The sequence below is a fragment of the Peromyscus eremicus genome, chromosome 8a (assembly GCF_949786415.1).
Source record: "Peromyscus eremicus chromosome 8a, PerEre_H2_v1, whole genome shotgun sequence".
Classification (NCBI taxonomy): Eukaryota; Metazoa; Chordata; class Mammalia; order Rodentia; family Cricetidae; genus Peromyscus; species Peromyscus eremicus.
The window spans coordinates 32,645,345-32,659,466 of NC_081423.1; the positions used below are offsets into that span (position 1 = coordinate 32,645,345).

General features: G+C 40.7%; 1 protein-coding gene across 1 annotated transcript; it reads left to right on the plus strand.

Moving 5' to 3' along the window:
* The first annotated feature begins 12,819 nt into the window (after positions 1–12,819).
* On the plus strand, positions 12,820–13,755 carry LOC131916001 (olfactory receptor 2Y1-like). Its single transcript, XM_059269303.1, has one exon. The coding sequence runs from the start codon at positions 12,820–12,822 to the stop codon at positions 13,753–13,755; it is 936 nt and encodes a 311-aa protein (XP_059125286.1).
* Positions 13,756–14,122: the final 367 nt, after the last annotated feature.

Consider the following 14,122-nt stretch of genomic DNA (forward strand, 5'->3'; position numbering starts at 1 on the left):
TCAAAAGCATTAGCTCAAATTTAAAAATTTTTTCAACAACAGCAACATAAAGTAATAGAAATATTTCCCAGAGAAGTTTTATTTTCCAAATTATCAAACATGGACATGACTAAGACCTAGCTGTTGACTGACCACAAAGTGGGGCGGGGGACCCATAAGTGATGGGCAGGCACTCTAGCTGAAGCAGTGTTCCTCAGTATCAGGCACATGGGAAGTGCAAGGAGTAGGTGGCAAGCTGCACTAAATGTGGAGTTTCTGGCCTCCATCTGAGGAAATTTGACTGAATGATTCAGGAAGCCATGGAAGTTGTGATTCTACAGCCTGGCCTCAGTAGGGCCATGAGGAATTTAAATGCAGAAGAAATCTTGTGAACAAGAGGCTCATTAACTGGCCAACAGAATAAAAGTCTTGAGTAGGCAGAAAAATAGTTTTTCTGATGGAGCAGGGGGAGAGAAAACCTTGACCTTGAGATAGCACATTTGAAATTTTTTGTATGCAATATTCCATTTTTTGGAAAGATTACCATCTCAGGAAAACAAGATAACCTCTACATCCCAACACAGGTAAGACTCGAGACTTCATGCTGCTCCAAGGATCTATCCAAGAGCTTATGCAGGTCAATGCTGAAGGTGTCAGGGATTTATTTTTTAGTAGCTTTTTCATGCCAAGCATTGTTCTAGGGACTGGAACTATAAACCTATATAAGTCAAAAAACACTGATTGATAAATCACTGGTAGTCATTGATAATCAAAATCATTGATAATCAAAAAAAATCATTGATAAATCCCCAGAGAGATAGAAATGGTGATCTTAAAGATGGAAGGAAAAGAGAAAAGACCACAAGTGAGAAAATGAGACAGGGTCTTTCCTGAGTGATGTTTTGACTTCTATGCAGGGGAATCATTAGATGACAGAAATCCCTAGAAAGAAATGGTTTTCCTGGTTTCATTCTAACAATATCCCCTGCTGTAAGTTTTTCATACTTTAATCTTGAATTTTGTTAGAGTCAGCCCAGGTAGGCACTATTGACCTGTGCTGTGGTTTGGGCCAGTATACACCAAAAGCATCTAATAATACACTTAAATAAACATGTAGATACCTCTATTCTGATGATCACAAAATATAATTCTGTTTAGGCTTTAGCACAGGAAACAGTCATCAAGATAAGGAGCTCTGTGTAACCATCACCTCTTTAGTATATTGTCTTAGTTAGGATTTCTATTGCTGAGAAGAGACACCATGACCACAGCAACTCTTATAAAGAAAACATTTAATTGGGGTGGCTTGTTTCAGTTCAGTCCATTATCATTATGATAGGGAGCATGGTGGCATGCAGGCAGATGTGGTGCTGGAGCTGAGAATGCTGTATCTTGCAGGCAACAGGAGGTCAACTGACTAACTGGACGGTATCCTGAGTATAAGAAACCTCAAAGCCCACCCCCACAGTGACACACCTTCCTCTAACAAGGCCATACCTTCTAATAGTGCCACTGCCTGTGAGATTATGAGGGCCAATTTATTAAAAGGTATTTGTAACTTACCTTTTGATTTCTCAAGGGAAGATAATTTTCATGGATTTTTTAGGAAGACTTAAATGCCATACTCAATAAAAAAAATATATTTAACATCCATTTGCCAGAAAAGAAAGTAATATTAATTTGTTATCTCTTCTAGACCAACTTAAAAATTCCTGGCCCATCCAGCTTGACAAATAGCCCCAAGGTAAGAGTGCATACTACTCTTCCAGAGGACCCTAGTTCAGTTTCCACTACTCTGATCCAGTGGCTCACAACCTCCTGAAACTCCAGCCACAAGGGACCCAACATCCTTCTCTGGCTTCTGTGGGCACTTGCACTCACACCACACATAAGCACACAGATACACACATGTGGTGGTTTAAATGAGAATGGCCCCCATAGCTCATATATTTGCATGCTTAATGTCCAGTTGAGGAACTGTTTGGGAGGGATGAGGAGGTGTGGCCTTGCTGTAGGGAGTGTGTCATTGGGGTTGGGCTTTAAGGTTTCAAAAGCCTAGGCCAGGTCTAGTGTCTTTCTGTCTTCCTGCCTGTGGATCAGGATGTAAAGCTCTCAGCTATTGCTCCAGCACTGTGCCTATCTGTCTCCATGATGAGTATAGACTAACTCACTGGAATTGTAGGCAAGCTCCCAATTATATGCTTTATTTTCTAAGAGTTGCCTTGGTCATGGGGTCTCTTCACAGGAATAGAACAGTAACTAAGACACCACATAATTAAAAATAAAATAAAATCTTGTTTTAAGTCCAAGCCTAGAAAGATTCACTGATAAATTCTACAAATACATCCCTCTTATCCTGTTCAAAAATCAACTCCAAATGCACCAGTGACCTTAATATGAAGCTTGAAATGCTAAAACAGCTAGAAGAAAAAGTAGGGAAAACATTTCAAGATAGAGGCATGGAAGCAGACTTCTGAACAGACCCTGCTTGCTTGGGAAGTAACACTAACAATTGAAAAATGAATCTCACAGAATTAAAAAGCTCCTCCAGGACAAAGGAAACAATTAATTGAGTCAAGAACAGCCTTAAAAATGGAAGATGATGAAAGCTATCTACATAACAGATTATTAATATCTAGAGTATACAAAGAACTCAGAAAACTAAATAGCAAGAAATCAAATCACTCAGTTAATAAATGGGCTAATGATATGAACCAATAGTTCTTAAAGATGAGGCACAATCTTTGACTTGTATGTAAAGTGAATTTTAAAAATTCTTAATAGAAAAAAAAGATGATGCACAAATAGCCAGTCAACATAGGGGGGAAATGTTCAATTTTGCTATCCACCAAAGAAGTGCAAACTAAGACTACGTTGGGATTCTATTTCACCACAGTCAATAAGAAAAGAAATAACAACCAAGGGAGACTGTAAATGGATCCATCCACAATGGAAATCAATATGACAGACACATCCTCAAAAACTAAAAACAGTACATAAGAAAGAGCAGCAGAAAGTTTGTAAGAGCCAAAGGACAGAGACATCTGCTGCAAAACTGTAACTTTTACGTATGACATACATGCCTATGTATACCTAGGCAATCTCAACAGTATGGTCACCTAAACAAGACCTGAAAAATGACACTACCAATTGACATGCCAACGTAGATGGGAGAAATCTCATAAGGCCCTATCCCTACATGAAGAGCTACAGGCTGAAAGTGGAAAAACCAGTGTTCTCCAAGGACAAGCCTCCTGATAGGTGATCCAATCCCAAGCGACCATCTTTAAATATATATACATATGAGAAATACTAAATGAACTCATCAGGTTGTATTTATAAATTTATGTTATATACATATGTGTGTGTGTAATGATAATAATTAAAGAATAAAAGGTCACGAATGCAAGAAGGTGATGGAGAGGGGAAATCAGGTGAATATAGTACTCATATGAAATTATGAAAAAAAACTCAAAACTGTATCCATTTGAAAACAAACTAAACATAGATCTGTCATATGACCCAACTATACCACTCCTGGGTATTTATTCAAAAGACTTCAAGCCAATTTATCATAGAGATCTGTTCCATCAATGTTTATTGCAGCATTAAGCATCACAGCTAAGACATGGAAACAATCTATGTTTCCATCAACTAAGAAATGGATCAAGAAATACAATGTATATACAAATATAATTTGACAGAAATAAAGGAAATCAGAGTCATATCCTTTGGGAGGGAAATAGATGCAACTTAAAATCATGCAAAGCAAAATAAGCCAGATTCAGAAAGACAAATTCAATATTTCTCCCCCATATATAGACTCCAGATTTAAAATTACATGTTTGTGTGTGTGTACATGTGTGTATAGTTCGCAAAACTAGAAAGAACAGCATAAAAAAGAGGGAGGTCTTAATCGTACTGATTAGTTTTCCTGTCAACTTAACACAAACTAGAGTCATCTGCAAAGAGAGAACCTCATTTGAGAAGATGCCTCTATTAGATTGTCTGTAGGCAAGCCTGTGGGTATTTTTTTAATTAATGATTGATATGGGAGGGTCAAGCCCACTGTGGGTGGAATCACCCCTGGACTGATGGTCCTATGTTGTATAAGAAAGCAAGCTGAGCAAGCTAAGAGTAGCAAGCCAGTAAGCAGCATTTCTCTATGGCCTCTGCATCTGTTTCTGCCGCCAGGTTCCTGCCTTGAGTTCCTGCCCTGAATTCTCTGAATGATGGACTATAAGCAATAAACTCAAATAAACCTTTCCTCCCCAAGTTGCTTTTGGCCATGACCTTTATCACAGAAGTAGAAAGCAAACTAGGATATTAATGGGGGAGGTAGATGGGTATGTGTAATCAGGAAACAGAAAGTGGGACTAACTGGAGAAAGTGAACCAGCTAGAGGGAATGGGGATTGAAAAGGAGCAATAGAGAAGGATAAAAATAAGAGCAAAGTATAACGGGCATATGTAGGATGATCTAGTGATGAAACCTATTACTCTGTATTCTAATCTTAAAAGTTAATCAATATGAATAAAACTCAAAAGCAAGAGAAGGAAAGGAAGGAAATGACCGCATCCTAACTCACATAAAGGAAATAAATATCAGTTGGATCAATAGAACAACTATCCAGGCATCATATGAAAACTCCAGCGAAGGAAAACAGCTGTAGTTTGGTGAAAATGTCAGGCTTCAAATGCAACATGGAATTTGGTCTGTTTGGCAAAAGGCTAGTAAGGGTCCAAGCAGGCGAGAGAAGGAATCCCGGGCTGCAGAATCCCATGACCAAATTAGAAGCTGTCCTAAGAATACACAATAGGTCACTTAGGTTTGACAGAGCTAGGGGAATAGAGAGTACTGAGAGCTGCAAGGCAGATCTTGGAGAGCCAGGCAAGCTCACTGTAATTGCCACAGCGGGGCCTTAGGTCTCCAAGGTCATCCTTCATAAGCCACTCATTCTTCATTGCTTTAAAAGAGTGCTTCTGAAGGACTGGAGGTATAATTCATTGCTATAGTACTTGCTTTAACATGCAGAAGACCCTGGGTTCAAAACCTAGGAAGGCATCTGAATTCCCTCAGGGCAGAATTGATGTGTGCATCAGCTTTAGTTTCAGGAGCAGGTTTGATAACACACGTTACTTCTTGGTTTCAAAGGTGAGGTGCATACTCTCTTCCTAGGTTAGGAGTCTCAGTACTGTCCACTCTATATGCTATCATGACTGTTAAGGGAGAGGAGCAGTGACCTAAGCCCTGCCCATCACAGAATCAAAGAGGGGAGTGTCTTTCAGACGTCACAAGGTACCACCGGTCGCTAGTGGAGCTCACCTCTCCTTTGAAGCCAATAGACTGGAGAGAGATAAAGGTTTTGTCCTTGAACTTCAGGTAAGTGGGGATTGGGTGAGATGCTCACAATCACACTTTAAAAAGAAGTATTGCACCAAGCAATCAGTGCTAGTCTCCACTGTGTTGGACCATTAGTTTGGGAGCAAATAACATTAAAGGAATAGAAAAATATTTCAGCTCACATGAACTCTTACATTGTCTCTCACCTAACCACTCTGCTCTGTTATACATCAGGTCTAGAAAATTCTTGCCTGAATCTCTTCCTCTGCAATTGCATAAAATTAGTGAAATAAGTTTTAAAACATAAGCAGTCAGGCTCTTATATACACAGTAACTTGCAGGCATCACTGAGGACCAAAAAACAGAAGAACAGTCAGTTATAGAAACAAATCGAGAATTACTTGGAGGGACACACACAGGAGGTACCCGTCGTGGATGGAGACCATGTTCCATGTGTAGTTCACGGAAAAACAGCAATCTCTTCAATTCACTCTTGGAAGCTCAACTAAACTGACTGCAAACCATCTATTGTTTGGGGATGTATACTGAACATTTAGGGTAGAGTACTCTTGGATATTTTATTGGAGAGCCTTGCAGACTTCCTGAGAAGCTTGTGGGATGAAAACGTGATAGTGTGCAGTGTCTATCATGAAAGGGATGGGGACCAATCAGAGTATACGTGGGTCTGCACAAGAGCAGGGTAGAGAGGATCAATAGGATCATGCTTTGGTGCCTAGTTGGTTTTGACAGTGGCATTAATGTCCTAACACCAACAGGATAGTCACATGTGAAGGCCTAATGAGACAAAGCAGAAAGCAGATTCAAGCCTAACAATACATACTCAAAGAAGGTGATTAGGGATGAGTTAGTAGGATCTTTTCCTTTGTTAAAAAATAAACTTAAATTGTATGGCTTGAATGTAGTTCCATTATAACCTGACAAGATCATCAAAACAGTGGCCTGGGCTGAAGGATTTAATTCTACACACTGTTAGAAATAAATAATAAACCAAGAGTTTATTATTTATAAAGATCATTCATAGACGTAGAAACACATACAGAAAGATGAATACAGATAAAAGCTGGTCTTTATAATAAATAAAACCAAATATGGAAATCTCAAAAAGCTGTGCGCCAAGGATATTAGGAAAAAGACTTCAATATTTAGCATAGTTTTAACATTAGAAAAGTAAAGATCAGGGCAAGGTGAGAGATCACAAACCAGCTAACACAAACCTTCACCTAATCAGAAATATTTTTACAAATTCTGCAGGTCATTCAGAATGAGTGTGACAATCTGAGTGTCAGGAGCAGGGCTCCCTTTCCAGGCAGTCTAGTTTTAGAACCTTCGTTTCTTTTTCAGTTCTTTCTCCTTGGGCAGCCACAGTCTCCCTTCCTGTAAATCCGGCCCCGTGTCTGAGTGTTGGCTTTAGGAGAGCAAAGCAAGGTCCTCACCTCTAACCTAGGACAGGTCTCTGAACACAAAGACCAGTCCATATTCATCTATATAGATTCTCTTTTCCAGTCTAAAGCCTCATTAGGAAGTTTACAGATGACCGATCAATTCTATTGTGCTCTGAATCTATACACACAGTCAATGGTGTGATCCAAGTGTATAGCCAGGAACTTTTTATTAGTCTGTATTCTTTTTTACCTATGCAGACTCTTGGGGTCTCTCTAATTTTTATAATTTTCTAAATTTGTCCGTGTATGATGATGGCTGGAAATAAAGCGTGTGTTGTTAGGAGCCAGGATGCCAACCGCAGCCCATTTCATGCTTTCCCTGAGATAAAAAGTTTCACTGACAGGGCCAGGCCTGGTGGCACACACCTTTAATGCCAGCACTGGAAAGCCAGAGGCAGGCAGATCTCCAAGTTTGAGACAAGCTTGGTCTACATGGCAAGTTCCAGAACAGCCAGGAGATACACAGTGAGACAGTTTTGTCAACAGGAAAGGACCCAGAGAATGTGCACACCATAAGTATTTTCCTCAGTGTTTGCAAGTTGATCATTTGGAAGGAGTTGGTCTATGTACACCCTAATGAGGCCACACACACACAGCTTTCAACCACATACATTGGGCTCCCACAAGGACTCCATGATGACCTACTCCAGAAGCAGTGTAATGGGGGTCAAAGCTTACCTGGGTCCTGAGATGAAGGAATAGAAATAATGTGTGGGACATACCAAAGGCCTAGTTATGATCCATGAAAAAAAGTGAGATGCAACTGTTCTTAAACAATGAAAATAATTCCCAGGGAAAATTTCTTTTCATGATTAACAATACGGGCATGAGTCAAGCCCTAGTACTGACCACAAGGAAAAGGGAAGAAAAGAATCTATACTAACTATAAGGCAAGAATTAGCAAGTCGTACTAGCCGGAGAAATTGGTTCCTAAGTAACAGATCCAAGGGCAGTGTAAGAATTGCAAGATGAGCCAGTCTGTGGTGGCACATGCCTTCAATTCCAGCACTTGGGAGGCAAAGGCAGGTGGATCTCTGTGAGTTTGAGGCCAGCCTGGTCTATAGAGTGACTTCCAGGACAGCCAGGATTGTTACACAGAGAAATTCTGTCTGGGAAAAACAAACAAACAAACAAACAAACAAACAAAAAATTGGAAGATGAGCAGTGTCAAACACAGGGAGACTCTGGTCTCAGTGTTCTAGATAAGCATTGATGTTGGGGTTCTGCTACAATCTCCACAGAGCTTTGACACTAGAAAACAGAACACAACCCTCCAAGCCACAGATTCATAAAGGGGTACACAGAAGACAAAGTCTCATTTAGGCAAGAAAATGAGTCACTTGATGGGACAGAGAAAGAAAACACCTTGACCTCGAGGTTGCATAGTCTGGGGCTGTGTCTTTGCACACCATATTCCTGAATAAAAGACTAACCCTCCCCCCAGGAAGCAAGACAATGTCTGCCCCACTAAACAAGACTGAACCGACTTCAAGGCTTCATGCCTCTCTAAGGACCTGTCCAACAGTGCTGTAGGATGCTGCTGCAGGCTCAGTGAGAGGCTTCAGTGCTCTTCTGTGCCAGCTATTATTCTAGGCAGAGAGTAAAACTAATTCTGTGCAAGACAGGGCACCCACCATTAACATCTGATGTTAGTCACGGGGTTGTGTTTTTCCAGAAATGGGTGCATGGAACATGCTGGAGCAAAGAAATAGGAAGATTCCCCATAAAGAAGCAAATAGAGGCTAGAGATACAGAGGAAAGTCTATGTGTAAAGAAATAAGGCAAGGGACTCATTAAACAAATGTAGTGGGAATCCAGTAGAGTCATTGTATCTAGGGTCAACATTAGAATGTAACAGTTGTTTCTCACTGTATCTAGGGTAACAGTAGAATGTATTAGTATTTGTTGAAGGTACCTAGATCTTGAAGAAACCATAGTAGAGAACAGTGATTGTTTTCTATGATTTATAGAGTCCTTTTTCTGAGGAAGTTTTCCATCCGTTGCTGACTTTGGTCACAAGCCTATCTATCCAGGCACACTTGGAGCATCTTGAATTATTGGTACTGAAAACATCACACAACAAGGACTAAGGCTGCAGGCTGTGATGATTTCCTTCAGAGAACAGAGAACAGATCAAAGGGGCTTTGGTGTGAGGAACTTGTACCCCAAACACAACTTTTGTGTACACTCAATATGCTTCTGAACGGAGGTTCAAGGTTCAGTTCACAGAAACTGTTCCTCCCTGCTGCCAGAGAGCCTAAAATTACATTCTGGGGTGACTCTCCAACTTAGACTGCCCACACAACACAACACCTGACAAGCACACTCTTACAGAGAATGACTGTCAGGTCTCATTGTAAACTGGAGAGGCCAGGTCCTCTCTTAGGAGTGTTGCCCTGTTTAACCTTGAACTTAGCTGTATTCACTTGGGAAGGCACTGTTGACATACATTGAGTCTCAGGTCACTACATCTTCACATCTATGTCTTCTAACTTCTTAGTAAATGGCTCTCAGGGTTGCAAGCTTCTTCTCCACTCCATTCTACATTTGTCCAACTGAGGTTTTGAATCAAAGTTCAGTTTTCTCTGATTCTATTTTATCTTCTATTACCTATTTTGATGACTATTGGAATCTAGTTTTATCAAGGTCAAATTATTTTGGATTATGATTCTAACATACATATGTCACATAATGAGAAGTCTAATATTTTCTACAGTAAATATAGCATTTCTATATGTGATTTTAAAAGTTATTAATGAAACTAAAGAGCATGGATGGCTAAATTGTTGTACTACCAACTGAGATATAGACTTGTTAGTTCTCCCCTGAGAATACTCCTATATTCCTGAGATATTTATATGTACCGTGTATTTTACTAAAATATGAAGTGCATCCATTCAGTCACTTAACAACTTTGGTGCTTTTTATTTGGTATTGTTTTCTTGTTCTTGTTGTTACATTTAGGGGAACAGAGTCTCACTATGTTGCCCAGGCTGACCTCAGCACCGCGATCTTCCTGCCTCAGCCTTCAGAATGCTACCATTACAGAGCTGTGCCACTATACAAGACTGTGTCAAAAACCTTTAACTCCAATCAAAAACTTATCAAATTCTGGGTGTGGTAGTAGATGCCTGTAATACCAGCATGGGGGAGGCAGAGGCAGGTGGCTGTTTGTTAGTTTAAAGCCAACCTGGTCTAGAGAGTTCTAGGCCAACCAGGGCTACATAATGAAACCCTGTCTCAAAAAAAAAAAAAGAAAAGAAAAGAAAAAGAAAAAAAGAAGAAAGGAAGGAAGAAGAATTTTATCAAATACTTACTTATTTGTTTTGCACCTAAATACCTAACACAGAAGCAAACTTTCAGAACAGGTGACAGATGAGTGACAACTGATCTGTGAGCATCTACCTGCAAATGCACAAGATCTGGCACTTTCCTATGAGAGGGCACTGAAAAAGAAGCTTTGGTAAACTGATTTGAGATATATATATAATGTATATATACAATTTATCTTACAGTTGATCTTATAGTTGGAGTTTGACTGTTTTTTTGGGGGGTTTGGTTTTTTTTTTCATGAGGGAAGAATCAAAACATCTTGCTGAAATCGTCGATTCAACTCTGGTGTGGCTGTGCTCATCTTCTAGTTCAGTAAATTTATCCCAAAGCAGCATGGGTCAGAGTGGCAAAAACTTTTCACACTAAGCATAGATAAAAATCTCTTCATCCATGCTTGGCTTAGTATAGTGGGTGGGTGGCCTGGGCATACTTTTTTTTTTACCGTGTTTTGAAACAGGATCTTTTTCCTAGTTAGATTCGGCTATCAAATTGGCACAGCCCAGATTCATTTGAGGGAGTTTCAATTGGAGGAGTTCCCAGATCAGATAGGCTTGTGGTCATGTCTTCAAGGATTGTCTTGATTAATGTTTGGCATGGGAGAACACAGCCCACTGTGGGCAGCACCATCCCTAGGCAGATGGGCCTTAGCTATGTGAGAAAGGTAGCTGAGAAAAACTAGAGGGAGCAAGATGATAAGCAGTGTTCCTCTGAGGTTTGCTTCGAGCACCTGGCTTGAGATCCTACCCTAGCTTCTCTTAATAATGAATAGAAACCTGTAAAATGAACTAAACCCTTTGCTCCCCAAGTTGTTTTTGGTCAGTGTTTTATCACAGCAACAGAAAGCAAGCCAATAGTCTTATATAGCTCTGGGTGGCCTTGCATTCACCATGCAGCCACAGATAATCTTGAATTCCTGGTCCACCAACCTCTACCTCCTAAGCACTCGGGACAGTGAGAAGAATAACTTTTTATGTATACCTGACTTTCATTATTTATCTATGATTATTGTAGCTCTCAGTTCTCTCTTGTGGATTTGTATATGATTTTTTTTAATTTTGCTAGTTTTCAAAATACCATTTTAAGACTTTGCCTTAGAGTTGACAATAAACATTTACAATTAACCCTCTACTTTCACAAAGCCGTATTCTACTGCAGGGGTAATATAAATATCTTATACTAACAAATTACCCTCCTTGCATCATTATTGTTTATCAAGCTATAGTTACAGAACACATATTTGTTATGATAAATTTCAAAATATTGCCTGATATAGGAAGAGAGAACCAAATGGTCAGACTTTCATGAATTTGGTCTGGTCCATCATCTGTCTCAAACTACTGAGTCTATCTCATAGACTAGGAAAAATTAGAAAATAGAACACCAAATGTTTTTTTTAGATTCTTTTCGTTTATTCAATGTGTCTCTCATATCATGCATCTTAATCCCATTTATTTCCCTGTCGCTTCACATCCACCCTCTGCTCCTGCAACCCACCCACCCCTCCCAAAAAAAAAATTAAGAGAAAAAAATGAAAAAAGAGGAAAAGGGGAAATATTAATAATCTCGTCATAGAAGCTGCAGTGGGACACAGTGAATCACACCATGAACCCCTTAGTCCATTTATCTTTACTTGCGAGTGTTCGTTGCAAAGAGTCGTTGATCTGACTCACAGCCTCTGGTTCCTACTACACCTCTGATGCTGGGCCCTCACTGAGACTCTTCTTGCATATCCTGTTGTTGCCTCGAGAACACCAAATATTAATGCTTCATCTTCCACATTAGATTTTGGAAATAGGTCCCACATTACTGCTTTTAGATCCCAATATTAATGCCATGAGGACAGCACTACATCATCTCTACGTGCAGAGAAGGAAACACCATTTCCAGAGGACTGAGTGGCCAGTCTAAAGTCATAGAACAAACAGGCAGCAGGAATGGGGTTCAAGAAAGGGCCACAACTCTATTAATCCAGTTATCTGCATGTTAGAGAACAGCTGAGTTAAGAAAGACTTGGTAGCCTGCACAAGAGCTGTACAGAATCAAGGTTGGCAATATCCCAGCATGGAGGGGAGAAGAGGTCACGGCACTACTCCTAGCTGAGGAAGGAGCAACTAACAACTGATGACTACGGGGGAGGGAAACTCAGTTTTCACTAAGGGTATAGCCTCATGCCAGGCTATGGTGGTGCACACCTTTAATCCCAGCACTCAGGAGGCAGAGACAGGCAGATCTCTGAGTTCCAGGCCAGCCTGATCTACAAGGTAAGTTCCAGGTCAGTCAGGGCTACATAGAGAAACCTTGTCTTGAAAAACCAAAAAAAAAAAGTGGGGAGGGTGTATGGCCTCTAGGTCAACCAGGCTCCAGTAGTTAGCCCCATAGCCATGTACATATGGGCATCACAAATTCAACACAATGGGTTATTTCTTTTAAAGAGATATGAAGTTAGGAAAGGGTGGAGGAAAGGGTAGATCTAAGAGGAGTTAAGGGTAGGAGTGGAAGTAAATATGATCAAAATATTTTATATGCATGTATGAAATTCTCCAAGAATTAATAAGCATATTTATACAGAAGGAAGATCCAAGAGAAATTAAAAGATATTAACATCCATAAAACCTGCAGTTTTTGAGGCATCTAAGGAATAGTAATTCATGTACTTCATAAGAATCATTGAGCTGTCTTCTATTTGTGCAGGTGGGAGACTATGGAAAGTTCGAACACCAGTTCAGAAGAAGGCTTCATTTTGGTGGGCTTCTCAGACTGGCCTCACCTAGAACCTGTCTTCTTTGCCTCCATTTCTATTTTCTACTCTCTGACTCTCTTTGGCAACACCCTGATCATCATCCTGTCACGACTGGACCTTCGCTTACACACACCCATGTACTACTTCCTCTCCCACCTCTCCTTCTTGGACCTCTGCTACACTGCCAGCACTGTGCCCCAGCTTCTGGTCAACCTCTCTGGACTTGACAGGACCATCAGCTTTGGAAGGTGTGTGGCCCAACTCTTCATAATGCTCTCACTGGGAGGAATTGAATGTGTGCTTTTGGTGACAATGGCTATAGACCGCTATGCTGCCGTGTGTCGCCCACTCCACTACACAACCATTATGCACCCCCTTCTCTGCAGGGCATTGGTTGTATTCTCCTGGGTGGGAGGACTCGTGAACTCTCTGATCCAGACAAGCCTCGTGATGGCCAGGCCTCTCTGTGGACACCAGCTGAACCACTTCTTCTGCGAGCTGCCTGTTCTCCTGAAGTTGGCCTGTGAGGACACAGGAGGAACAGAGGCCAACTTGTTTGTGGCCCGGGTCATTATCTTAGTCTGTCCTTTAGTGCTAATTCTAGGCTCCTATGCCCACATTGCCAAGGCGGTACTGAACATCAAGTCAATGGCTGGTCGCAGAAAGGCTTTTGGGACGTGTGCATCTCACCTCATCGTGGTTGCTATGTTTTTTGGCTCAGGCATCTCCACATATCTCCAACCCGTCCACAGGTATTCTGAGGGTGAGGGAAAGTTTGTTGCTCTTTTTTATACTATCATCACCCCCATGCTCAACCCTCTGATTTATACCCTCAGGAACAAAGATGTGAAGGGGGCTCTGTGGAAGGTACTGGGGAGAGGCACAGATTCCAGGTAGAAGAGGAAACAAGAGCCAGTAAAATACACAACATTAGGCTGGTGTGACAGTGTTTGATGTGTACTATTGGAATACATTATTCATATGTGTGATTATATAAAACATCATTTAATTGTAATTTCTCACTTTTTTTGCTAATGATATTACCTCTTTGTTTTATATTACTGTGGAAATGATGTTGAACAAATTCAAGCAATTTTCTTAGTGGTGTGTCCCAGCTTAGAGTCAGCGTTGGTGGCCAAGACACTGCCTTCATCATGCTATCCCAACTCATCAGAGTACGAGGCTTCGTTTTCTAGAGTAGGATAACATAGTAATCACAAGGCTTTGCCTTGGGCTCAAGGCTGGGTGGTGAAACCTAACACTA

What these genes read in the sequence shown, in the direction of transcription:
- LOC131916001 (XM_059269303.1), top strand. Translation starts at nt 12,820, where the DNA reads ATGGAAAGTTCGAACACCAGTTCAGAAGAAGGCTTCATTTTGGTGGGC.